General features: G+C 31.5%; 2 protein-coding genes across 3 annotated transcripts in view; one reads left to right on the top strand and one right to left on the bottom strand.

The window, feature by feature from the left end:
* On the bottom strand, positions 1-26,403 carry LOC107439963 (glyoxylate reductase/hydroxypyruvate reductase). Of its 2 annotated transcripts, XM_043052710.2 has the most exons (8): positions 26,057-26,396; positions 19,109-19,239; positions 15,761-15,833; positions 11,684-11,775; positions 10,742-10,822; positions 8,239-8,398; positions 3,170-3,300; positions 1-251 (listed from the first exon to the last, which is right to left on the bottom strand). In XM_043052710.2, the coding sequence occupies exons 1-8, from the start codon at positions 26,125-26,127 to the stop codon at positions 133-135; spliced, it is 858 nt and encodes a 285-aa protein (XP_042908644.1). In that variant the 5' UTR covers positions 26,128-26,396; the 3' UTR covers positions 1-132. The 2 variants fall into 2 exon arrangements, with proteins under 2 accessions (XP_042908644.1, XP_042908645.2); XM_043052711.2 differs by lacking the exons at positions 1-251; positions 3,170-3,300 and adding an exon at positions 4,352-4,556 and having other exon boundaries at positions 26,057-26,403.
* The window catches only part of LOC107439964 (carboxypeptidase B), a 33,417-nt gene continuing 32,934 nt past the window's right edge, over positions 26,404-26,886 (top strand). Inside the window, exon 1 of the mRNA XM_043052709.2 lies at positions 26,404-26,538. The gene's annotated coding sequence lies outside the window, so the exon portion shown is untranslated. The remainder of the gene's footprint in view (positions 26,539-26,886) is intronic.

The raw sequence follows: 26,886 nt of genomic DNA, 5'->3' as shown, positions 1-26,886 counted from the left end.
TTACATTTGTTATATCACATTTTATTTTATTAAATCGTGAACAATCAGTATCCATTGCATTTTATAATTTCAAAAGATTAAATCTTCATTCAAGATTCACTAAATATAGAGTTTTTAACTCTTTTATGTAAATTAATAAACAGGACTAATCAATGCTTTTCCATTGAAAGCGTTGAGGATATTATTTGCTGCCATTTCCGCCATCAGAATGCGAACAGAAACCTCCGCGCTTGCAACGTGAGGTAGAAGAGCTGGAAAATAAAAATTAGTTAATTAGTTGAACTGTGTAATACCAGAACTCTAAACACTAAAATGGTTCCTTAACATGTTGAGCGCCACGACAGCCATCGGTGGCTGACACTGGACTTTCCATTTAGGCCGCGTCAACCATCGGTGGCTGACACTGAAATTACATTTAGGCCGCGTCAAACATCGGTGGCTGACACTGAAATTACATTTAGGCCGCGTCAACCACCGGTGACTGACAGTGAAATTACATTAAAGTTGCGTCTGCCACCGCTTGCTGACACTGACCTTTCACGTAGGCCGCGAAAAACAGCTGGCTGACAGCGTATAACATGATCTAGAACTATAAAATTTACACTCTTTTTTGGAATTTCAGAAAATTTATTCAAAATTTACTTAATTATTACGATTCTTGGTTTAATAAATTCAATTTAGTAGATTTTTATCCACCACTATTTTTAAACAATTCGTAGGTATATATAAATAACCACTTTTTTCAGGTATGTCATGCTAAACCTTTTATAAACTAGAAAAATCTGTCTATATTTGCAAATTTAGTTTGTAGTTATTTACCGTGTGGCCAGTCGAGCAAGCCATGTAACATTAGCGTGGCATTCAATAAGTGAAAAAATTAATTTCCTGTAAGCATTAGAGTAAATTTACAGCCATAAAGAGACTGCATTTTCACATTTACAACCCAATACAATATTTATAAATTTAAGTCCTCTCTAATCGTAAAAATATTGTTTTAATATGTTTCATAACAATGAACTATAACTGAAACTAAATATGAAAGTATAACATATTTTCACCCGTGTCAAAAAAAATTTTGAGCTGATAAGTAACCAAAATATTTCATTTGTATAAGTGACAGATTATGAGAATGTTTTTAAGGCCAAAGTAAAGCAAATTTCTGGAAATTTAAATGTCCATATTTGGAAAAGATATATTCTGTAACTATATTTTCCCCAAGAAGTTGTTTTTCAAACTTACCAAATGACTGCCTTTTGACACATATAATCAATTAGTGATGAAATTTCGTAAATTTTCGATATTTATGCAGTGTTTACTTCTATAACCAACACAAATTTGAAAAACCATGAAAATGTTTTCGAATTGCGCAATCATTCTCAATTTCATGTTCACAAGAGACTATGTTAGGTCATTAATTTGAAGGAAAAAGTAGGTCTGTAAAAACATCTGGACATATAAAATTTAAACATTTATAAGAAATGCATTGTAGGCACGCTTTTTATTTAGAACATCGCTTAAATTGTACGCTTAAGAAAATGGGCATAGCCTGACATATGCATTAAAAGAATGGATTTAATTCAATATGCGTGTTTAAGGAAAGAAACACAGCATTTCAGTTCTTAAACTATTGTTATGACTTTATTTCAAAAGAACTAACAAGTTAATATTGAATAATCATCTTGCTTTCTTATTTGAAATTTTTAAAATTTGACATATTAATGTATGGTATGGTACGCGTTTCTTCCAAAAGTATCTTTCGCATTTAAAGTTTCTATTCATTTTTTAAGATGGGTAAGGCTCATTTTGAGCTATATCTTTATTTCAAACGCTCATACCTGTATACTCAAATACGCAAATTGAACTATGTCCAAATTAAAAAAATTTCTAGCAAAATGGTAAGAGTCGCAATGGTTATGGGGATAGAATGAAGTGCCTCAGGTTCGAATCCCAGCGGTTGCTGGTTGATACGAATTCTGCTCCCCGATTGCACCGACCACAGTGCCGACGCAAGTTGTAGGTGGATCATTGGCATCCACTTCCTGTTTAGTTAACGGTGGAAAGTTATCGTGGTTTTCCTCTCCACGTGACGCAAATGCTGGTTATTTGAAAGCCATCCACGAAGGCTAGTTTCTACCTATGCATGATCCATGAGTTTCCTTGTCCTTTGGGGTTGGGTTCAAAATTAAAATTCAATGAAGTTGAACATTGAGAATCATATACTCAGAAATGGGTCAATTGCTCAATACCGGTTATAAAACAAAATGATAAAGATTTTCGTGTTACTTTTATTCTATTTAAATTAGAAAAAAGAAAACCTTAAAAAGTCCACTTGCTTCAATAGAGCCGGCTAGCGGCTAAGCTCATCTGAAACAACGTATCCATTAAAGTTAAAATTCCCTAGATAAACTTTCGCTGAGAACTTACAACAAAAAAGAGATTAGACAAGTATAGTAAAACCATTTCTTTCACGTTGGTAGGAAGAGCAAATTTCCATTGCTACCTCGCGTTACACGTTTTACAAGGGTTGGACAAAATTATAGAAACGCTTCTATACCAACTTTATGTAAACAATTTCTCTTTTAATAGCAAATGTTTTGTAAAATTTTGCATGACAACACTGTTAGCACAGTTTGAAAGATCATGCTTGAAGCGTTTAGAAATGGTGCTATTTTCAGCAGTGCGAAATTAGGATCGCGAAAATGAGAAGTTAATAACATATTTAGCAGCTTTAATGCCAGTAATTCTAAAATCTTTCTAAAGGATTATACTATTTATGTCAGAAAGATTTTTTTAATTATATTGGTATTGAAAAAGGAAATAGATTTAAAATTCTTTTGGTCGATGCAAATTTTGCATGGGTAAAAAGGACACAATTTCTGAAAGCTTCAAGCATGATCTTTCAAATTATGGTAACTGTTTCGCCATATAAAATCCTCCAAAACATTTGCTGCTAAAAGAAAATTTTTTTACATAGAGTTAGTATATAAGTGTTTCCATAATTTTCCCATCCTCTGTTTGTTATAACTGTAATACTTCATGGTAAGCATGAATTTTTTACTCCATCCGAAAATATACTATGGATGAAATGGCTTTAAAAATCTTTTCTCTTTTTAGGGTAAGGTTTCCTGCGGGACTTTTTCTCGTGACCGTAAGTCGATGCAACACTTACCGATGTTTGGCAAAGTTGTTAATTTATGATCTTTAGGCAACGGTTCTGGTACCATAACATCAAGACCGGCAGCCTTGATCTGTCCACTTTTCAATGCGTCATATAAGTCATCCTGGTTAACAACACCACCTCTGAAAAATAAAGAAATGCAATTTTTTTTCTATTTTGTTTTGTACTTACATACATTATAGTTTAAAATGAATCAATTTTTTTTAAACTTATTTTTAAATAGTTTGTTTTAAAGTATTTAGTTAACATTAAAATCTATCGATAAAGATGTTTATAGCTTAGGGAGATAAAGATGTTTATAGCTTCCATTGTAATTTTTTTCCAACACTGAAAAACAATACAGAATGTATTAATTCTCTGAATGATAAGCAAATCATGAAGCAACTTTGTCCAATCTTTTAATTTTCATATCACGAAGACTAGTGAACAACTCGACCTCTCTTTGTTGAAATATTTCTGTCAGATCGAGTCGACAATATGGGTCCTTANGCTGAGAACTTACAACAAAAAAGAGATTAGACAAGTATAGTAAAACCATTTCTTTCACGTTGGTAGGAAGAGCAAATTTCCATTGCTACCTCGCGTTACACGTTTTACAAGGGTTGGACAAAATTATAGAAACGCTTCTATACCAACTTTATGTAAACAATTTCTCTTTTAATAGCAAATGTTTTGTAAAATTTTGCATGACAACACTGTTAGCACAGTTTGAAAGATCATGCTTGAAGCGTTTAGAAATGGTGCTATTTCTAGCAGTGCGAAATTAGGATCGCGAAAATGAGAAGTTAATAACATATTTAGCAGCTTTAATGCCAGTAATTCTAAAATCTTTCTAAAGGATTATACTATTTATGTCAGAAAGATTTTTTTAATTATATTGGTATTGAAAAAGGAAATAGATTTAAAATTCTTTTGGTCGATGCAAATTTTGCATGGGTAAAAAGGACACAATTTCTGAAAGCTTCAAGCATGATCTTTCAAATTATGGTAACTGTTTCGCCATATAAAATCCTCCAAAACATTTGCTGCTAAAAGAAAATTTTTTTACATAGAGTTAGTATATAAGTGTTTCCATAATTTTCCCACCCTCTGTTCGTTATAACTGTAATACTTCATGGTAAGCATGAATTTTTTACTCCATCCGAAAATATACTATGGATGAAATGGCTTTAAAAATCTTTTCTCTTTTTAGGGTAAGGTTTCCTGCGGGACTTTTTCTCGTGACCGTAAGTCGATGCAACACTTACCGATGTTTGGCAAAGTTGTTAATTTATGATCTTTAGGCAACGGTTCTGGTACCATAACATCAAGACCGGCAGCCTTGATTTGTCCACTTTTCAATGCGTCATATAAATCATCCTGGTTAACAACTCCACCTCTGAAAAATATAAAATTCTTTCAATAAAATTAAAAAAATTTTCTATTTTCTATTTTGTTTTGTACTTACATACATTATAGTTTAAAATGAATCAATTTTTTAAAACTTATTTTTAAATAGTTTATTTTAAAGTGTTTAGTTAACAATAAAATATATCGATAAAGATGTTTATAGCTTAGGGAGATAAAGATGTTTACAGCTTCCATTGTAGTTTTTTTCCAACACTGTGAAAAACAATACAGAATGTATTAACACGTTCACGCCGGGGTGACCCACCGGTGGGTCACGCTAGATTATCTCATCTTGGCAGCGCACCGGAGTAAAAACTGGTAACAATAAATTTCATTTTTCAGTTTTTTTCCGGGAATAATAAAAATTCATAACTACCAATTGTTTTTAGCGGATGCAATTTTTATATTGAATTGCTTCTTCACCGTGATAAATTTCCTTACAGTGAATTGTTATTGTTGAGAATAGATTAACTCCTCCCGAATATTGTCTAATATTGAAATAGTTCTTCTACCAGTATTTTCTCTTCTCCCGTACTAGTATTTTCACTTTTCCCGGCGTAAACGTGTTAATTCTCTGAATGATAAGCAAATCACGAAGCAACTTTGTCCAACCTTTTAATTTTCATATCACGAAGACTAGAGAACAACTCGACCTCTCTTTGTTGAAATATTTCTGTCAGATCGAGTAGACAATATCATTCTCTTCCAATTTCCATTACTTGGAATCATATAAAATTTTACATTAAGCTGCTCTACTTAAGTTTTTTCAATATCACAGTGTCCCCACACTTAATAGTGCTCAGTATTTGTGATATAGCATCTAAAATGAATACTATATTTTACTGCATTTCAGTGGCCCCCTTCCCCCCAAGCTCTTGGGTGCATTCACCCCCCCCCAAAAAANCCCCCCCCCCAAAAAAAATTATAACTTCCCCCTTCCATGTTAGCTTGTTCGAAATAGTGCTTCGTTGCTTCTTTTATTTATGTACCTTAAAAAAAATTCTCTCGTCTAAATTCCCCCCCCCCAAACAATTCGTTTTATTTAGTGTAAAAATCCCCCCCAAGCTTTAAGTGAGCGCATCGTGCGCCCACCTTCCCCCTGATGGGGGCCCCAGCTGCATTTTCATAGCCGTATGCTCTAAAAATCATTTTCCATATCTGTTAAGGGTATTTTAATCTCCTTATGAAGAATTTATATCTTCCTATGCCAAAAAAGCAACAGTAAAAGTGTTCCAAAATTTGACCAACCAGCTCAGAGGGGTGATAAAAGGCATCCAGAGGATAAAAACTTACCAAAAAACTTGAGTTTACAACCTACTTTGAAAAGGTGAAAAACCCATATAGGTTTCGATTTCTCACTAAGAAACAAATGCAAAAAGTGCTACAAACTTGCTGAATTCTTAAAACTTATTTGATTAACTAAATTGAGGAACAAAATTTTTCTTGTTTTCTGTTGCATGAGAATTTTTTCAGATATCAGATACTTTCTCGTTGCTGATTACAAATCTGCAATCAGTTACTCTTATGCAAGTCAACAATATAGTCTGAAACAGCAATTTTTAAAATTCACTAAAATGAGTAACAAGTGCTAATACATCTTTGCTGAGTAAGGCATTGTAAAAGAAGGCGACAAAACATTTCAACTTATGATGCGATACTTTAAGGCTATATGTTAATGTCTTAATTGTTACAATAAAAGGAGCAGACAATTGCACGATATAACCTTGTACATATATAACCACGTATATAACCTTGTGCATAAACCTTGTACGTTCTTTATTAGCTTGTACACGCACGCAGAAAATTATCTAAACAAAAAATGCCATTTTGAAAAAAAAATCTGAAGCTGTTGGAACAAAACTAAATTCAGATTTGAAATCCCCACACCCAAATTTAGTTAGCTCACGTAATTGTATAAAAGCAACAAATATTTTCCCTCCAATGTTATTCTAGCTTCGTACTAAATGACAGCCATTGACAACGTTGCGCAGTGACTTTAAAAGGATTTCTGGACGAGATCAAAGATGCCGGGAGTGCTTTTGGTGTTTACCGAAGCAACGGCAATCATCACCTCCTACACCAAAGAGCCTCCACACGGTTTTTTAGAGGTAGTCTGCGCAGACTATTTATAGAGTGAACCAGCTGTGGGCATGAACCCGAATTCTTTTTTGAAAGTACTCATACTTATATGTGGTGGTTATCTTAGCATCAGCCCCGCCATGAGCTCTAACCAATTCATCTGGGTGGGAATAAATAATAAGTCGCCGAAGCGCAAATGAATGATGAAAGTTGGGGTTCAGTAACATTTACTGAGTGAAAATTAAAATTAAGTAGCGAGATCAAACAAACAAATTTAAGAGAGAGAGAAGAGGTTTTTGTGGCAGACTGCCACGCCTCCCCCCGAGGTATTACCCCCGAGCTTCTCAGGTGCACAGTAGCCACATAGCCTCAGAGAAATAGGAAAAATACATGATAATAAATGCGCAAAAATATATACAAGTATTTACAACTATTTACAAAATTTACGGGACAAAACTCCATCGGATAGGAAAAAGGCGGTTGCCGAGCTATATTTTATGTTGTCTTTGATGGGCACAAAATCAAAGTTTTTAAAGTAGTTGCAAGTATGACAAGAGGGTGCATCTCTGAAGAAACTTGGACATAGTTCAGCTATGTGTTCATCTATTTTGTTGATTTCTAAATCTCTTCTTAGATCTTTTATTCCCATGGATCTGGGGGCTCCAGTGATGTATCTGAGAAATTTATTTTGAGTAATCTCCAGTTTCTTTTTTTGAGTAGCAGTGGTTGTGCTCCATGCCGGGGCTGCGTAGCTGATGATCGGTCGAATGCATTGGAGGTATAGCGTTCGTTTTGTTTTGAGTGAAAGTTTTGAGTGCAAGTTTTGAGTTATAGTTTAAGACTGGTTTCAGAGCTCTTTTCTTGAAAGTACTTGAGAGAAATTTATCATATATATTTCTGAAATGAATCTGTAGTGGTAGCCAAGTAAATAAGACAAACCAATCATATTCATAAATTAAAAAAATTTTTAGATATATATTTGCTACCACTTTCCTATTTCTACTAGATTTTGTATTAAATGGCTCTTTCGTAAATTGGTTTACCTTCTCAGTGGTCTGATCGGACTATCTATAAAAAACCGCGTGGAGGCTATCAGTTATAGGAGGCGTTGGTCCTGTGCGTCTCATCCACTTCCTTAGGTATGTTCATCGAGTTGAACTGAACAGTATGCTTTACTTCATTGTGGACAGCACATTTTGCAGTAATTTAGAAAGAACGTGTTTGCGACACCATGTTCAATTGTAAGTTTTCATTCTCTAGATATCTTTTATCACTCCTCAGATTTGTTGGTTGAATTTTGGGACACTTTGAAAAATGTCAAACCAGTAAATAATTAACTAATTTAATATTAGTCCAAAATGATGAGACTCTTCCAAGAGTTGTTTGCTTACGTTTTGAAAAACTATAACAACTGCTTTGACAATATTAAGTAAAAAAAAAGTTATCTAAATATAAATAAGTTAGTAATATTTTTCGAAATAGAGATATTCAATGCACGTATTTTTAAGTTAAAAATAATAATATATACAACCTAGAATCTAAAAAGTTTTGTTTAATAAATTTTTTAATGGACATTGAAAAATTATAATCACCTGCTGGTATTTATAAACACAGCCGTAGGCTTCATTAGTTTAAACGCTTTGCTGTTGAAAATCCCCCGTGTTTCGTTGCTAAGATTACACATAGCAACTACATAATCAGATTGCCTTAAAAGATCTTCGAATTCTGTGTAAACAGCTCCCATTTCTTCGGCTGTAATAAAATTTGTTCATGGGCAAAACAATAATAAAATAATTAGTTTTTTTTTTAAAATAGGTTTAATGTTTATTAAATATAATGTATTTGTTTACATAGAGTAAAATCTTCTATTAAGAACTACGCAGGAAGTTTCCAACTAAAATTTAGTTGTTTCGCATGCACTTAAAATCTTGACTACCCAATAGATAGGTCTTACTAAAATATTATTGAATTTTTGTTTTGCGGTAGTGGGTAAAATAATGACATGTTCTTAGACCAAGATTCATGCATTGAAATACCACTGAAACAAACATGACTTGAAAGCTTGGCTAAAAAAGTTAGATTAAGATCTTGATCTGAAACTATGATGGTAGTTTTGTTGTATAAAATTTGCTAGAACATTAGCAACTAAATGAAATTCTATTTCCTTAGAATTAGTATAACTCTGTTAACATCAATTTATACAAATCTTGAAAATTAAAAATGGTGAACTTCCGAAAAAATACTTAAATGTTAACTATGAAAACGTCAGATGCATCAATATGTCTTTTATATACATGTCCTCAATATGTCAATACATCAATATGCAAATCTAGTGTTTCTTCTAAAAATTAAAATGTTTGTTTTGAATGTTGTAAGCTAAGTGGGATGATTATGCTTTTTACATTTTTTTAAAATAGTTGTTTGTGTCCCCACTAGTTATTTAGGGCTATTGCCCGCACTAGTCCAGTCAATAAGTCATGGGATTAGCACGTACAAGTCAAACAATTAATTTTTTTACCTATAGTTACCAATAAAAAGGCAAGTAAAATAAAAAATAGAACTAATTTTGCGTCTAAAAGTACTGTTTTGAGTAAGTAAACTTAACGCTTGCTTTAACTAATGCAGGGGCTGTCAACTACTAATCTTTCTGCAAAATCTTTCATTGAGGCGAAGATAAGCAAAACCTCTCAGAATTATGGTTAGCTTTGAGAATATTTTAAAGTAATAATATTTTAAAGCGAATATTTTAAACCACGAGATAGCTGGAGCACAGTGGCTTTTTATGAACTTTTAAATCGTAAGCGTCTAGTGGTGTGAAAAATAATTTTTTAAGCATATACTTTACGAACAAACATAAACTATGCTACCACTAGTGCAGAAAGTTGGCATCTTTGTTACCGATTAGGCCTAAGTACACGTAAATACGTAACGTTAAACGTCACATATCATGTACAGGCCTGCCATCTAAAAAAGCGTAGTATTCTACGCTTTTTGAAAAAGAGCTTTTATAGAGTGGTAGACGTCTAAACTCCAAAGCTTTCAGAATATTTGGTAAATTTGCCAACATTTTAAACGCCTTACCTGGAACAAAGTGGCTTTGCATATGAACTTTTTAATCATTTATATGTAATGGCGAGGAAAATAAGTTTAAATGAATAAAAATTAATTCATAAAAACATAAACATGGCTACCACTAGAATATATTTTTACATAGAACTTAGAAAGTTGACAGATCTGCATGCGTCAAGTTCACACGTTCTTCACGGATAGTTTTTATCGAATATATAAAGTGGTAACAATTGTTATCACATGGCTTTTAAAACTATAAAATTGAATCATAATTATTTTAACCTCCACGGTTTATAAGCAATTTATCATGAGATCTGATAATATTACTGTCAAGGTTTTAAGTTCTGACAAGGTTAAACAAACATTTCTTAACTCATTTTCTTATTATTCAACTCTTCGTACTTTGGTAAATATTACTTTTTATTTAGTAACTGAACTATGTTAACTCTTTCCGGAACAGCAAAATTCGATTGAAAATTTTAATCAGGCAGGACATAATGCAACCTTAGAGACTATGTTCTACAAGTGACATACTTTATCTCCTTGTTGTTTAAAGAATATACTCACGCTTATGTAAAAAGTGGTACGAGGTACGTACCCCAAAGGGGTACGTAGTCTCTGCCTCTTCATCTAAAATGTTGAGATTCCGGTAAGAAAGTCCGAAATATCGGAGCGCAGCTGCGCTTGTAAATGTTTAAGAATACTGGTTGCTAAACGTTTAAAAGCAATTAATTTTTCATTTCAAGTGGTTTGTAATATTTGTCAAATTAATGTCTCCAGACCGGGTACACTGTACCATAAGGGGTTAAAACTATGCTATAAAACTGTTTCGTTGACAAGTGACAGCATTCAAAGAGTACATTTTATATTTATTTATCAAAAAAAAAAATTTTTTTTAAAGCAAATCGAATTTATATTTCATTTAAAAGTAATTCTACAGATTAATATTAAATTTCAGTTCAAGGGCTATAAACGATAATTTCTTTTTTTAAGAAAAAATTGAACGAAGTGATTTTTTTAAAATACCTGGTTCAATGGGATGAAAAACGTCATGATATAAAGCTTTTGAAATTCCAAACGGTATTAATCTCTTCAATAAGGCTTGACCTAAAAGAAAAATAATAAAAAAATTATGTTTCTCAAATTATGGGATTTCGTTGAAAGTATTCAATTTTGAATCGAAAATATCATCGTAAGCTACGAAGTGCACTTCCTTATTATGGATTGGCTGTTCAAGCTCATTTGAATCACTACTTTTATTTACATAAATTGTCGTCATTTTAGGTTTATTTTATATTTCATGATATTTATTATCGATTAATTGTATTAAAATAAGCCTATATTCAACTGTTTAATCGTAATTAATTGATATAACGACTAACTTGCAAAGCTCCCCAATTTAGTTACCAAATTAGTAAATTACTATAATTCTGGGAAAATTTTTTGATAATAAATATAAAATTGAGTTAATTTATATGAATGAAAGTAATAACTCAAATGCGCATGAGCAGCCAGCTCATAATGGAGAAACCCCTCAAGCAGCTTACGATAACATTTCCAGTTGTTATACCATTCTCAATAGTTATGTCCTACCTTCCCATCTAAACTTGTGATCTCTGAACTGAATCATCCTATTGATGGGTATGACATTTTAAACGAACTTTAGGTATGGTACTAAACTTTAGGTATGGTACTCGATGTCTCAGAACTGATGATAGTACTTGCTAATAAAACCGAAATGATCTCAAGGTAATTTTATTTTATTCCTAACCCTTTCTTTCTTCAAATTGCAAAAATAAGAAATCTTCTTGAATTTGACTTGAAAAATAACAAAAATTTATAACATTAACAGCAATATTCTTGATACAAGCCGTCTTTCATAGAATTTAAAAGAAATGATTACTTAATAATTTATGCCGATTAAATAAGATGATGATTATGATTTCGAAAAGAACGATTGGTACTTACCTATTCTTCCCATTCCAACAATACCAACGGTGGCATTTTTTAAACCTTGACCACAAAATAACATTGGACTCCAACTGTATACCCATTCTCCGCTGCAATGAAAAAATAAATTAATAATATTAAAAAAGGAAGAAAAACAAAATTTTCTTGTCATTAAATGAATAGATATTAATTCGAAACTTTGTTTCTCTATACTTTGAAAACTGATAATTTTCGGAAAAAACTAAACACCGATATTACGAATTTTTCATTTCAACTTTTTTATAAAAGGAATAAGCTTTCCACAAATACCTCGATATTTATTTAATTGAATAATATTTTTAAGCTTTCACAAGAATATTAATATATGTTTAGAATGTTTACATGTAGTGTCATTTAAGTACTTATTTTGAAATAATGAGAGAAAAGAGATATTTTTGCTACTAGTACTTTATATTTTCGAAAAATTGACAGCCCTGGTTTACTGTCTTGAATATATCCGCAACAAAGCTTTTATGGTATGACAAAGTTGTTTTTGTTTTAAAATTATCCAACGTGCTATCCTAAATAAAGTAGGGGAGAGTGGGGTCAATTGTAACAGTTTTTACTTAACTATTTTTAACTAACAAAAAATACAATACATTAGTAATAATTGAGAGACGAGTAAAGTAGACTATCCTCTACCAGAAAAAAATACCTTATTTTAAATGTTATTATATTAGTTATTAACAATTTTTTAAAGTCGTGCACTTAATACAATTGTCCCCACTTACGGGGTCAATTGTAACAGTTCATAAATTCAACTAAAACATAGTTAATTATACATATTATCATAGTTGTGATAGATTTTTTTATTGATCAAAATAGTAACGATATTTTAGGAGTAAAAATAATAATGAGCAGAGACCTAAAGGGTTAAACTTTTAACTTTAAGGGGTTAAAAATTNTTTGACTTTAACAATCCTTAATACATACATTTAAAATCCTTTGCTAAAACTAAAGTACAAGAAATATGTACATTAGGTGTTGCAAATTAATATTTAAGCAAGCAAACGAAACCATTCTAGAAAGAGGGTCTGAAATTATTAAAACCAATTTGATTGCCTAAAGAAAATGAGAATTTATGAAGAGGGTGATTGTTAATAACATCATCCAGCTTCCACAGGCAATCAATCTGGTTTTTTTCAATCCTCACTAGTGATATGAGGGTTTTCGACATTTTGCTTTGATTTTTTCTCCGAAGATGAATTAAGTAAAATTATAGAAATTTTGTTTTTAATTACAACTGCTGCTTTTTTTACTTCATTTCTAGCACGAAATTTGAAAATGAATAGATATTTATGGCGAATGCTTTTTATTTTATAAATATTCGTAGTGGTCATTAATAAATACCCTTCTTTTAACTCCTAATCAAATATCGACATTAAAAAAACTGAATTTAGATAGGAATAAATTTTGGCTATTCAATTTAAATTTATATCCCTGTGCCACAGATGAGACACCGGTGTATATTTCAATTTATAATTAAATAATATTTTTGGTACTTTTTTAATTATAAAAACGCAGTCTAATAGTTATTAAAACTTCTGTTAGATTATCGGAATTATATTTATTTTAAAAAATAAAAAATACAAAATCAAAAAAATTGCTTTAAAAAACATTTTATTCATGTTCAAAAATTTTCGAAAGCAGATTCTGTGAATTGCAGAAAGTCCATTTGTGAATAACTGTTTCTCTTAATTCTAAATAACTGCAAGTAAGTGCAAATTTGAAAAAAAAATTTTTGGAAGTGATCCATATTTGAAAGATTTTACCTTTATTTCAGAAAAAAAGATCCTGGCGTATCATGCTGCGTGTCATAACCATAAATTATTAAAATGCTAAAAAAAATATGAAAAATATGTTTAATAAAAATTCTGCTTCAAAGGAATAAAATAGTTAAAATGCGCTAAAGCTACATAAAAAAAAATTATATGGTAATTCATGAAATTATAAAATTAATTCAGGAGAAGGAAAAAAAATAATTGTAGACAAAAAAATAATAAAATTTCAATTTCATAAAAAATAATTGCATCTTATTGAAAGAAATTATAGACCTTTGAAATATATATTTCCTACTATAATCTCGGACCCAAATCACATACACATTTCTTCATTTAATCTCGGACACAAATCTGTTTTGTCCCATAGCATGAACATTAAATCTGTTGTAGAACCGTGCGTAGCTAAAGTTCGAATTCACAGTCTAGTGATTAAATCAGGAGAGCACCACGTAAAAGCAAATGATATTTCAGGCAGAACGAAATCAGTGCAGAAACACTGAATACAAATGAATCTACTCTTATTAAATCATTCAACGGTTCAGACGTGACACTGAATCAAATAAAGTTATTGTATCAATTCCTTATTCTACTTGCATTTCTGCTTTGATAACGATTTGTTATTGTGTACACATAAGAAATTAAGCAAAATGAGTTTAAAAATATATTTTATATGAAGCAGAAATATGAAAAAAATAAGATTTTAAATTACCATTTTTGTTGTATATAGTATATAATACATTTGGCGAACAGTATGTGGGCTTTTAATAAAAGTAATACGAAGAAATTTTTACCTTTATTAATTTTAAGAAATTTCCTAATTATTGAGAGACTTAGTCGTTAATTTATACAGTCAGATTCTTTATTTGAGAAAAAAAAATCCGGCGTCCGTAATGTAACTCTCTACATACTGTTCGCCGTAATGTTTACTCCCTATTAAAGAGGACATTCTTTTCAGCGTCAGGTCACGTTGACAACAAACACGTAATTTTTTCACTCCTCAAAAGATGGCAGCACTGCGCAACTTTGCCATATTCCGAGGTTTGCTTTGATCATTCACCGGACTAGTTATCAAATTATATATATATATATATATATATATATATCGTTTTATTTCGTTATCGAACTATACAAACATGCTTTCAAAAGAATATAAAAGCTTTTAAAAATTAAACACGACAGGCGGAACTTAAATTCGTGCTGTCTTTTATGATATATATCATTGGATTATTAAAGACAATGTTACAGTTTTGCAGTCTTACCGGAATCCTAGACTTGGCGATATATTTCGTTAAATAAAGAGAATATTCGTTCTTGAAAAAGAAACAACGATATAACGTTGCAAGATCATTGATTTTGATTGGATCAATACAAATGGCACGTCTTATGTTGACATGTTCTTAACAAATCAAATACGAGATTAAGAATGTTTACTTTTGTTTCGCGGTTTTTTATTCTTTCATCAGCTTCTTTAAATGCGAACAGAAAAACGTATATTTGTGGCGATTTTTCGATGTCATTTTTATTAATTTTTATTGCTTGTTAATCGATTATTCTTGTTAATAACTGTTATTATTATTAATTAGAAAGCAAGCGAGGAGGCTGGGCAATGTAGTTTCAAGAGTTGGCGATATTGATATACGTTCGCGCTGGGAGCTTGGCATCCATTTGGCTTGCACTTAGATCGGCACGGGCTCTTCCTATAGAGATAATGGTTTTTCTTAACTAGCAACAAAGTATAACTTCAGTTCTCTTTTTCTTTTTTTTTTAAATAATTTTAATTTATATTTACTGTTTGTCTAAGATAGATACTCTTCCCGCCACAAAGTCTGCAGCAGTCTGGTGCTATGAAAACAAGAAGAGAAACATTTTAGTTAGGGTAGCTTCGATGAAGAGGTCTCCCTTTATCTCGCCGAAACCAGTCCTAAAGAGGGTTCCCGCATCCCTACTTGAAATAATCATACCTCATTACCATAGTCATCGCCACAGATCAAGACCAATGTCTGGAAGAGTAGTCTTAGACAAACAGTAGGCATGAATTAAAATTATTTATTTAATATGTTAAACACAAAAGTCTATAAAATACATGTAGTTTCAAGAAAACATAAAAAGTTATCAACTTTTGATTTTTCCTGTTACATTTAAGAAGTTTTTCTCTGATTGATAGATAGAGTGATACTTCTTAAAATATCGATATTTCTCTATGATACATCACGAAATTCAAATCTCTATATCAGCCAGCACAAATTGTGATTAAGAGACTTTGATTAATATTTACCTATTCTTACACTCTTCCAAATCGATGTGCTCGAATCCCACTGACATCGATGCAATCACTCGAAGTTGAGGACCTTCCAGAAAAACAATTATAAATTAATATCAATAAACTTATTTTACATTTTCTGATTTTAATATTTTCCCGATTAATTTTAATTTATGTATTCTTATTTTAGAGCTAAAAACACTAAGACAAAGTACTGAAAATGACATTATATAGTTTTTCAACTATTTAACACGTTGAATGCTATGGGGGTCACTGGTGACCGGCACTGAGTTTGTTTGTTGCGCCACGGGACTCACCAGTGACTGGCGAAGCCAAGATTATTAGAAACATATAATTCGAGTAAATTTGTAATTTTTTTATATTATTATTGTTTCTAAAATGGTTTGAAGAAATTAATGCAATATAGAAATAGTTTTAGTTATATACACAGAGATGCCAACTTGCTCCGGACAGCGAATAATTATTTTCGAGGGGTAGTTTATTAATTGTGATTCTTGGTTTAATAAATTAAATTTAGTAGATTTTTATCCACCACTATTTTTAAGCAATTCGTAGGGTTATATAATTCACTTCTTTATACAGATGTGACCAAAAACGGAGAAAGAACGGTGTCAACTCGGCGACACCAGCCAGTTCTGAACCCCACCTTGAGAAAGAGATCATCCCCACAACTCCGGCGGAACCCGTCTTAGAACAGATGGAGCTAGGAGACCCTACTGAAGCCCCGGCAACAGTTGAGCCCCCAGCTACTACACCTGAGCCGAAAGATACCCTGCATCCCACCGGCAGGAAAATCAAAGCCCTCGTACGCGGACTTAGAATCGACATCGAGACGAAGAATCTCGAACACGAACTCTCAGATATTGGACTACGGCCAATCAGGACAGAGCAGATGAGAAGGAAGCGTGGCCAGGATTACAAGCTCCTCCCCCTCTTTCTGGTCATTCTGACTGACATTCCCAAACACCGGGAGATCTTCAAACTTGACCGACTACTGGATACACCCATCCGGGTAGAGAGATTTCGTGGAGGCCGATACGAAATCCAGTGCTATAAGTGCCAAGGATTTGGCCACACCCAGAAGGACTGCACAGATAGCCCAGCGTGCATGAAATGCGCGGGAGCGCATTATTTCTACCTATGCACGAAGCCCCTGAGTGAGCCTCCGACTTGTGTGAATTGCAAGCAAGACCACACAGCCTGTTTTTCAGGCTGCCCATCCAGGCCCAAGAGAAAATTCGCACCGAAAAGGAAAGATCATCGGAGTGCCTCCAGCTCAGCCACCAGATTCCTGAGAATTGTTAAGGAACTGCAAGAGCTCTTGAAAGACGAGGATTTAGTTTCACTGATCCATTCCCTTCTCCCGGCTCCCAGGACCTAGACTCGGAGATACTCCAAGCAAGACGACCATAGATTTTCATCTGTGGAATTCCATTTTTACTTCACGCCACTAGTCATCGTTGCCTTAGGGCGCATTTTCAGATGAAGAGGTCAGGTGCCCGCTACCGCGGGCAGGTACCTCATCAAATTCAGATCAAAGCAAAGAAAAAAAACAGATGTGACCTTGCTCTCTACACTTTTATGTTAATGAAATTTTTATGATCTTGTCATTTTTCATTTTGAATTTTGCTAACTCTTCTCATATTTTGTAAATAGTTATTCTTCTTGTAAATATTGTTCCCCTACTTGAAAATATGTATTGCAATTTTCTATACATTCAATTATTTGTTTCTCATTACCATGACAAAATGCCATTCTTTTTTCTCTACCTTAATATGTGCCATTTAATTGTTGCATCTCATGTAATCTGTCTATTGTTGTTTGCTTAAGTTCTCATTACAGGACGAGTGGGAAAAGGGCCATTATTGGCCTCAGGAGCCCAGCTAGACTAAACAGATCAGATGTGACCCGCTAAACCTTCTCAAAAACTAGCAAAATCAGTCTAATATTTGCAAATTTAGTTTGTAGTAATTTACCGTTTGGTCAGACGGGCAAACCATGCAAATTAGCGTGGCATTCAACGTGAAAATTTTACTTTGATAAACTATTAACACATATTGATTGAGATATCATGTTCTAAACTTTTAGAAATCGTGCCATTTCTACCCTTGCAGGATTAGTATCAATCAGAATTTAGAGATGAAACTAAAAGTATATAATTTCCTTTTTTCAAATACCACCATAAATCTAAAAATAATACAAATGATTTTTAAAGCAAATTACGGATACTTATTATGTCTTTTTTCCTACAAACTTGGGTACTACTTTCCGTTTATTTGTGATCGTATTTTCACAATAGCTTTCAATCAAAATAGTATCAGAGATGCCAACTTGCTCCGGACAGCAAATATGTATTTTAAAGTGGTAGTTTATCAATTGTGATTCTTGGTTTAATAAATTCAATTTAGTAGATTTTTATCCACGAGTATTTATGTCATGCTATACCTTTTAAAATGCAAGCAAAAATGGCCAAATATTTGCAAAATTCACTTGTAGTTATTTACCCTTTTTTTAATTATTTTGGCGTGTCCAGAGCAGTTGGCATCTCTGTAGTTTGCGAACTTACGCGTAATTATGATGATGCAATGAGAGCAAGCTATATTTGAAGTTACGAAACCTATTTTTGCTTATTGATTGCCATATCTCCGAAACTATAATGAATCGAATCAAAGAAAAATTTACACACGACTTAAAAACGTGCTTATTAAAAGACAATCCTGTGAAAAAATGATTGTTTCTAATTAAGCCCTAACTTTTGTTTGTTGCTCCGATCAAACTATTTTGAAAATATTTTAAGGGTATTTTCCCCTTCCATATTTTAAGGGTCGAGAATCTAAAAGACGTTGAAGAAAAATATGAATGCTTAGTTAGAGAAAGTTCGTCTTTGGGTCTAATTTCGTAACTTATTGTCTTCACAAATTAATTAGCATATTAGTTCTTCGAAGCACTAAATTCGAGTCTCAGTGCTTGAAAATCTGATCATTCGATCAAAAGTTATAGAGGATATTGATTTCTTGTGCACTACACTGTTATGAAGCTGCTATGGCTCAGTTGTTTAGGCACTGAACCATCAAGGGATGAAGTTCGATCTGTAGCGGGTTGAAGCTCACCTAGCCTCAGATATATAGGTACCAGCTTGTCTGGATTGTGAAACTGTCTGTACGCCTTTGCTACAATCATGTCGTTGTTCACGAAAATTGTTGAGCCTTTAACTCCACGACCCCATTCATACAACGGGCAGTTGCGGGAGCGCTTTACTATTGGTAATGTATTGTAAATTACTTTAAAATATGCATTCTTACAAATTACAAAATTGCGTTGATTGATGCACGGTTTTCTTACCTGCTGCATCCAAAACTTCCTTATCAATTGGATCTGTGAGCAGACAGAGCAACCCATCTTTTCCAGCCACACCCTTAAGAAGAGCATCCCGTGGAATTGGTTTCTCTTCGGGATATACTTCCACATCACAACTAAAAATAAATAAATAAACAAAAATAAATAAATGAATGAAAAAAAAATAAATGGAAAAAAAAATTAAACTTTAACAAATCCAACAAAATTTCTTTTGCTGGGTTTTCAAAAAGTTTCACATTATCAATTGAGTTTAACTATTATCACGAGGTATTACAAACATTTTTAGAAAGTGCTCCGCAATCCTTAGTATAAATTTTTATAATCCTTGTCAAAAATGATAGGGAAAGGGTAAAGATATTTAGGGAAAAATATTTTATTTTAAATACGGAAAAGGAAAACAACAAAAGCGTTTATCAATCTCTCGGATTTATAGCACTTAGAATTGCAAGGAAGCATGAAACATGCCAAATCCCAGTTTATAAGTGTTTTGATTAAACTCCTCTCGGTCACTTCCGGTATTCAAATATATTTTGATTTTTTCTGTCCACTCTTCTTGAATTGTGATTCGTTAGATTTCGATATCGTTATTGTTTCTTCATCGCTTTTTCACTTCATTTTTAAAAAATATTCGAAAAGTAAGTATAAAAGGCAGTCATTATGAAACACCTTTCATAAAGCAATGGTGAAAAAATCTATGAAGGCAAAGGTGAAGAAGCCTTGCAATGGTGATAAGACCTTACGAAAGTCATTTCCAAAATAAAGAAATCAGGCACAAAACACACTTTTTTTTATAAAAAAAAAAGAAGAAAAAAATCTGTAGATTTTGATTTTTAATTCCTTTGTGAGAATTAAGTAACAGTTTTCTTTCAACAATAAAAAGCTACGAATTAACTACCCGATGAGAATTAAGAATTAACAATAATGAATTTTCTTTTAATAATTAGGATCAAATAAGACTTTACTAACCGATGAGAATTACGAATTAACAATAATTTTCTTTTAACAATTAAGGATCAACAATAATTAATTTTCTTTTAACAATTACGAATTAACAATCCTATGAGAATTAATAAATAACAATAATTAATTTTCTTTCAACAATTAGGAATTAACAATCTGATGTGAAATGTATCTGAAATCGAAAAAATGCATGTTTAATAGAATAGTCAGTTGTAATAACACAGTTAACGCACTGAGATTTCATTGTGACAATCGGAATTCTATCCCCGAAGACGGCTAAAATCCCACTAGAATGATCGGCATCAGCTTGTTGGGAAATAAAGGCAGCCGGTGCGTAATGATGATCGCCATTATTATGTTGATTTCAAAGTTTTGGAAGCTTCACCTTAATGCACCTTTGGTTGACAAATTGGCTATTAGAAATGCTTTACATCTTTAAAAAGCTGGGAAATTATTTAGGAGAATAAATTAGAATATCTCTATACTAAAAAATCGTAAAAGTCTGCTCCATTGTTTTTAGCCAATAGCAGCCACCACACTGACTGCTGAACAAAAAATGCTTTTTATTATAATTTTCTGTAAATTTCAAGGTGTATGGGATAAAGGCCTTCTGAGCAGCCCAGTTGCCCAAATTTGTTAAATAAAGTACGTAAGCCATTGTTTTGGATGTTCAATTTATATTTTGTTTTTCTACGCAAAATCTATAAGACTTAGACAATTCAGTGATTACGATGGAATAAAAAAATTTAACATTCGTTAATTTGTTCGAGAATTATTAACTGTAAACTTGCTGGAAAAAATACCTTGTTAGCCGCTCTACAAGCTGCAAGATGCAACTATAGGGTAGAAATTCGACATGCCCGCTGTCTCACTGTTTTAAATTTGTAATTTAGTTTTCTCTACAGCTACATTTTTGTCAGTTTAACAATATATTCCTAATCAGAGGGGATGGCATTAGCTTTTAATCCCCGAGGAAGTGGTAGAAACTCAATTCATTTTTATTTATTTAATCTATTTAATTGTTCAATCGAAACCATCATGACGTACGTTGCAAATTATTTACATTCGAAACGGAAAAATTTTTACATTCACCTTGAATAGTAGACTGGAAAAAATATGATAGTAAAAGCTGCTAATTTAAATCTTTTTAATGGATATTTGCTCTATATCAATCTCCACTTTTTACAGTTTTTAGTCAACCTTGGCATCTTTACTAATCAGGATTTTCTAAAACTCACTCTAGTGTCCCCACTCATCACCTCCTACATCAGAAAGCCTCCACACGGTCTTTTATAAGTAGTCCGAGGAGACTATTTAAAAAGTGAGCCAGTTGTGTGCATGAACCCAAAATCCTTTATAAAAGTAATTGAGAGAAATTTATCATATATATTTGAGAATTGAATCTGTAGTGGTTGACAAGTGAAGGAGGCAAACCAATAATATTCATAAATAAAACAAATTTTTAGTCATATATTTGCTACCACTTTCTTATTTTGACTAGATTTTGTATTAAATGACTCGTTCGCATAGTGGATTATCTTCACAGTGGTCTGATCGGACTATCTATTGAAAACCGTGTGGAGGCTTTTAGTTATAGGAGGCGTTGCCCCACATCAAAGTTTTGTAGGGCATGGTTGAAAGAAAGCAATGCATGTTAGTTTGTCAATGTTTCGTCTGAATGTATTTTGTCTTAAGTGTTATTTTCAAAAAGGCAGACAAGTGTTTGTACGCAAGTTTGTCGTAAACCCATACATTCTTTATAAACTTCTATATTCTCACAAAAATAACTTAAACTAAAATCAAATCTGAAGCCTTTGAAAAAAAAATCTTTAGTTAATTTCAGATTTGAAACCCTCACACTCGAATTATGTAAGATCAAGTATTCGTACTATTGGAACAAAAAATTTGTTCAAAAGTGAAATAATAAAATTATTTCATTAAATTTTATATTAACAATCAAAAACTTTTAATTAAGCTTGATTTTTTTTAAAATTCAAAGTATGAAATAAAAAAAAAAAAAACAGATTATTGTAGTTTAAAATAATTACTTCAAAAAATCTGAAGTTTTTAAAAATTATGGGGTGGTGGCACGTGTCTCCTTAACCCCTTTGACATAATAGATTCGATTTCCCTTTAAACGAATAAAAAAAAAAACAAATTTATACAAAATCAGAACCTGTTGGAATTCTATAATGTTTGAGATTTTCTTTTAAATAAATATCGGCTACAGTTTTCTTCGAGGCGAAACATTTATTAGAACTATTTGCATTCATCTTGAACTTTGAAACACAATTTTTCTGTTACTATAACCTGTATTCAGAGACGTTAATTCTATAAAGTAAGGTTAACGGTCAACGGATGATAACAGGAGTAATTTTTAAACCACTATCTCTTTTATTTATGTAAATATTTCCTCCAATTTTATCACTTGTTTATATTAAGTCATCAAGACGAAGATTAGATCAAGAGTAAAAAGTTCAGTTTTGTATTAAATAACAAAAATAAAATTCGTTATTGCGAGCGGCTACATTAAAGTTCTCAAATTTTTTTTTTATTTATTATTTAAAAGTTTAAATTAAAATTTCATTTACATTGGTGCAAACAATTGCACTGCTCGCTGAACAATTCAAGAAAAAAATACAATTACAATGATACAAAGCGAATAGAAATAAACAGTAGAATGCAAATTTCAAGATTTTGGTTTTAAATGTTAACACGTTGAATGCCATGGGGGTCACCGATACTGAGTTTGTTCGTAGTGCCACGGGGATCGTTGGTGATGCCCGTGAAGCCGAAATTGTAAGAAATACATAAATTGAGTAAATTTCAATTTTTTTATATTATTATCGTTACTAAAATGATTTGAAGAAATTAATGTAATATAGAACACACAAAAAAAGTTTTATTTATATACACAGAGATGCCAACTTTCTCCCGACAACGAATAAATATTTTCTAGTGATAGTTTATTAATTGTGATTTTTGGTTTAATGAATTCAATTTAGTAGATTTTTATTCACCACAACAATTCGTAGGCATGTTTCTAAACAGTTCGTAGGCTTATATAATTCACCACGATTATTATATATGTCACGCTGAACCTTTTAAAAAAATAGCAAAATCTGTCTAATATTTGCAATTTTAGTTAGTAGTTATTTACCGTTTACCGTAAAATTAGCGTGGCATTCAACCTGTCTCAATTTAAATCTCACGCAGCTGCCAACTCTCTTCAAGATTTTTTTTTCTTCGAAATATTAAAATAGTAGCGAAGTTTATGATTTTCTTATTAATTTCTGAGTATATATATTTAATTTTAAATGATTTTGACAACCACTATATTAAACCTTTATATAAATGCAGGACTCGTGTATGTTTAAACTCTGTCAATATCTCTATTTTATAGTTATTTATTATATCAATTGAATTAACTATTACAATTTGGTCTCCATGGTAGAGAGTTTAGGCAACGCCTCCTATAACTGAAAGCCTCCTCACGGTTTATTATAAGTAGTCCGATCAGACCACTGTGAAGGATATCCACTTTCAGAGCAAGTCATTTAATACGAAATCTAGTTTAAATAAGAAAGTGGTAGCAAATATATGACTAAAAATTTGTTTTATTCATGAATATAATTGGTTTGCCTTATTCACTTGTCAACCACAACAGATTCAATTCTCAAATATATGTGATAAATTTCTCTCAATTACTTTTATAAAAGGTTTTGGGTTCATGCGCACAACTGGTTCACTTTTTAAATAGTCTGCGCGGACTACTTATAAAAGAGCGTGTGGAGGCTTTTTGATGTAGGAGGTGATGGTTTAGGTAGCTGATTTGAATACTGCTGTATACCTGGATATGTCTATATGCTGTATTTCTCTAAATTGTGCGATCTGTCCTTCCATTTGACAGAAGCTTCTAAGCCGTATTTGAGCAAACTAGCCAGCATGTGCAAATTAACTATCAGAGTAGTGGAAGACAAATTTTTTGGTTTATTTATAGATTTCTTTATAAATCATAAAAGGTGTCCCATATTTCCTTTCGTTTCATCTTACACTTAGATTATCAGAGATTTCTTTTTAAAATTTTCTTACTTACGTGTATTATACTCATCCACGCATCAATTTAAATGATATTTAATTTTCTAATTATTGTATAATGATAAAGAAGAAAAATTTTAAAAATAAAGTAGTGCCACATTTATTGCACGATTTTAAATAAGGAATGAATATTGAATAATAATAAATATTGATTATTATTTTAACTAAAACCTCAAAAGACACCATAACGTAATTTTATTATTTTTGAGGGCCGGCGCTAATGACTTAAAGTTAATAGTCTGTAAATTAAAGAAATGTCAAAAAATATTAGCCAAATTTAAAAAATCTTAGCCAAAAGCTAATCTTAAAAAGTTTTTATTATCGATTATATCCCCTTGTAAACTTATCGTAGAAAACTTTAAATCAAAATACAAATCTACTATTAAATTGAAGTATTTTATAAAAATGCAAATTCAAATCAAGAGTCATTTTGCAGCTGGGTAGGAGTAAAGGAGTAATTAATGGGAGAGGCAATAATTAATGTTGATGTTTTGTCGTTTTTCTGAGGAAAAGAAATAGGTATAGGGTGAATTAATTTTTGATAACTGATTTATTGCATTAGAGCAGTATTATGAAAATAAACCTGAAGTAACATTATGTTATTGTCATGGTATTGTATATAATATTGTAGCGAGAAAATATATATTTTGCAAAAATAGTTGAATGAGATAACATGAATCTTGTAACAGTTTAATCTGCCTTATGGACATAAACTATTGGAAAGAATTTTGTCACGTGATATCGCGTGATCCGGCAACGAACATGCTATTCTGTATTTTATGGTAGTTTATCTCAGGCTTGCATCATAATATCTCTTGTTTTCATGCTTATATTACCAGGACTTAATATAATTCAAATTGGTTGTACGACGTATTTAATGGAAATTATTGTAAACGAACAAAAAATATAGGATTTGTTCAAAAAATTCCTTTTGACTGGTTTTTTTTTAATTTATTTTTATTTTATTTCCGGGATCGAGGGGAATACATCTTTTTCCTTTCGGTAAATACTTTTTTTTTTAACTGAATTCGCATTTGGAGAGATTGCCCTGCTTTTTATTATTTTTTCAACACTCTCTAAGAAGAAAAATTATATGAATAACTTTTTGATAACGTCCATCATATTATATCCATCACTTTCTTAATAAATACTTATAAACAACGAACCTTAATTATTAAGAACGAGTACGACACTGATTGCAACTCTATAACTGCCAACTCTTCCGGTTTTCCCGGAAGATTTTATTTTCATATTTAAAGTGCTAGCGAAATTCACGTTATTTCACTAAACTTTTAGAATTATAATAATATTTTAAATCAGTTTGACCACCACTACATATAAATATTTCAACAAATATATAAAAGCATATTAGTTCTTACAATAGCGAATTTCAACCTGATTAAAATATAAATATATTTTTGAGGAATATAGTTTTTCGGTAATTATTTTACTACCACTTGAAAAATCCATTCTCGAAAGGAGAGAATATTGGCAGGTATGTAACTCTGTAATTCATCATTGAAATTTCTAGAAATTACAAAATCAATTATTGAAAAATTTGCAAAAAAATTTAAAAGAAATTTCTTTTTTTTTTTTAATTTTATAATTTAAAACGAACATAATTCCGAGTATCAGATATTTTTTAGTAACTATTAAAATTGTTTATTATATTTAATAATAATAATTTACTTGTAAATNATCAATAAACTATATGCTTTTAAGATTTCATCTATATATATATATATTGTTAAAGACAGAACTATTTTGCTTTTGAAAAATAATAAAAAATTGTTCTTTCCATTTATCGGAACTGTAATATCCGTGCATACTCAAATGAAACATAAAACTTTTTTTGAACCTATAAACTATTCTTACCTTATTCTTAAAAGATCCAATCCTTCTTTCGGAACACTAGGCCTGGTAACAAATACTTTAGGTCGGCTCATTTTCTTAGAGTTTAAAAACAAAACTCCGAAAGATAATTTTTTGTCGGTCCTTCAAAAAATACTCTTGGCTTTGTGCCTTCCTTTTCAGATAAATAAGATAAGATACACCAAATATGACTGTTAAATGCCGTAAAAATATTCCTCCTTAAAATAAGTAGAAAAATAGTACTCGCTTAAACTTATGAAAGGGAAAAAAATAGGGATTTTTCTTACACTTGAGAGACGCGATATAGATTTAGTACTAACATTCAAGCTCGTTATGATCTTTATGCTTTGGAGAATATGACTATGGTTGAAGAGGTGATGCAATAATCGATGTGGGTCTGAAATGATTCCTGGGGGAAAGGGTGATGCAATGTCGTGACCAATACTGTAAACGCAAACTTCACCCTCTTATTTTTGTTCTATTCGGTATGGAAATTTGTTTTTAATAGGAATAGCTTTATTCCATAGGCTGGTTTACGTGACTTAGACCATGTAGAAATAATTCATTAGAACGCCATTATTGCTGTTTAGGAAAAATGATTGCGAAATTAAATTGCTTCTTTTTTTTTTTCATTGAATCAAAGGCATTTCGTATAACACTGTTTAGCAATTGCACAGTTTCATTAAAAAAATTAAGTAATTAAAAAAATAAAACATTTTTTTTTATTAAATAGGAATAAAAGTAATATAAAAAAAAGCATTTTAAAAAATATTAAAAATTTTTTTTAACAAGAATAAAGTAAAGTTACTAAACGTACAATCGTATTTTAAAAT

The sequence above is a fragment of the Parasteatoda tepidariorum genome, chromosome 6, assembly GCF_043381705.1.
Source record: "Parasteatoda tepidariorum isolate YZ-2023 chromosome 6, CAS_Ptep_4.0, whole genome shotgun sequence".
NCBI lineage: Eukaryota > Metazoa > Arthropoda > Arachnida > Araneae > Theridiidae > Parasteatoda > Parasteatoda tepidariorum.
Note: the sequence above shows the minus strand (reverse complement) of the source record. Positions and strands in the feature narration are given on the sequence as shown.

Excerpts from the sequence above, each read along its gene's own strand:
- LOC107439963 (XM_043052710.2), bottom strand. The coding sequence starts at position 26,127 with ATGAGCCGACCTAAAGTATTTGTTACCAGGCCTAGTGTTCCGAAAGAA. Across the intron at positions 10,823-11,683 it reads TGTTGGAATGGGAAGAATAG|GTCAAGCCTTATTGAAGAGA; the intron begins GTAAGTACCAAT and ends TTTTTCTTTTAG. Across the intron at positions 252-3,169 it reads AACAACTTTGCCAAACATCG|CTCTTCTACCTCACGTTGCA; the intron begins GTAAGTGTTGCA and ends TTTATTTTCCAG.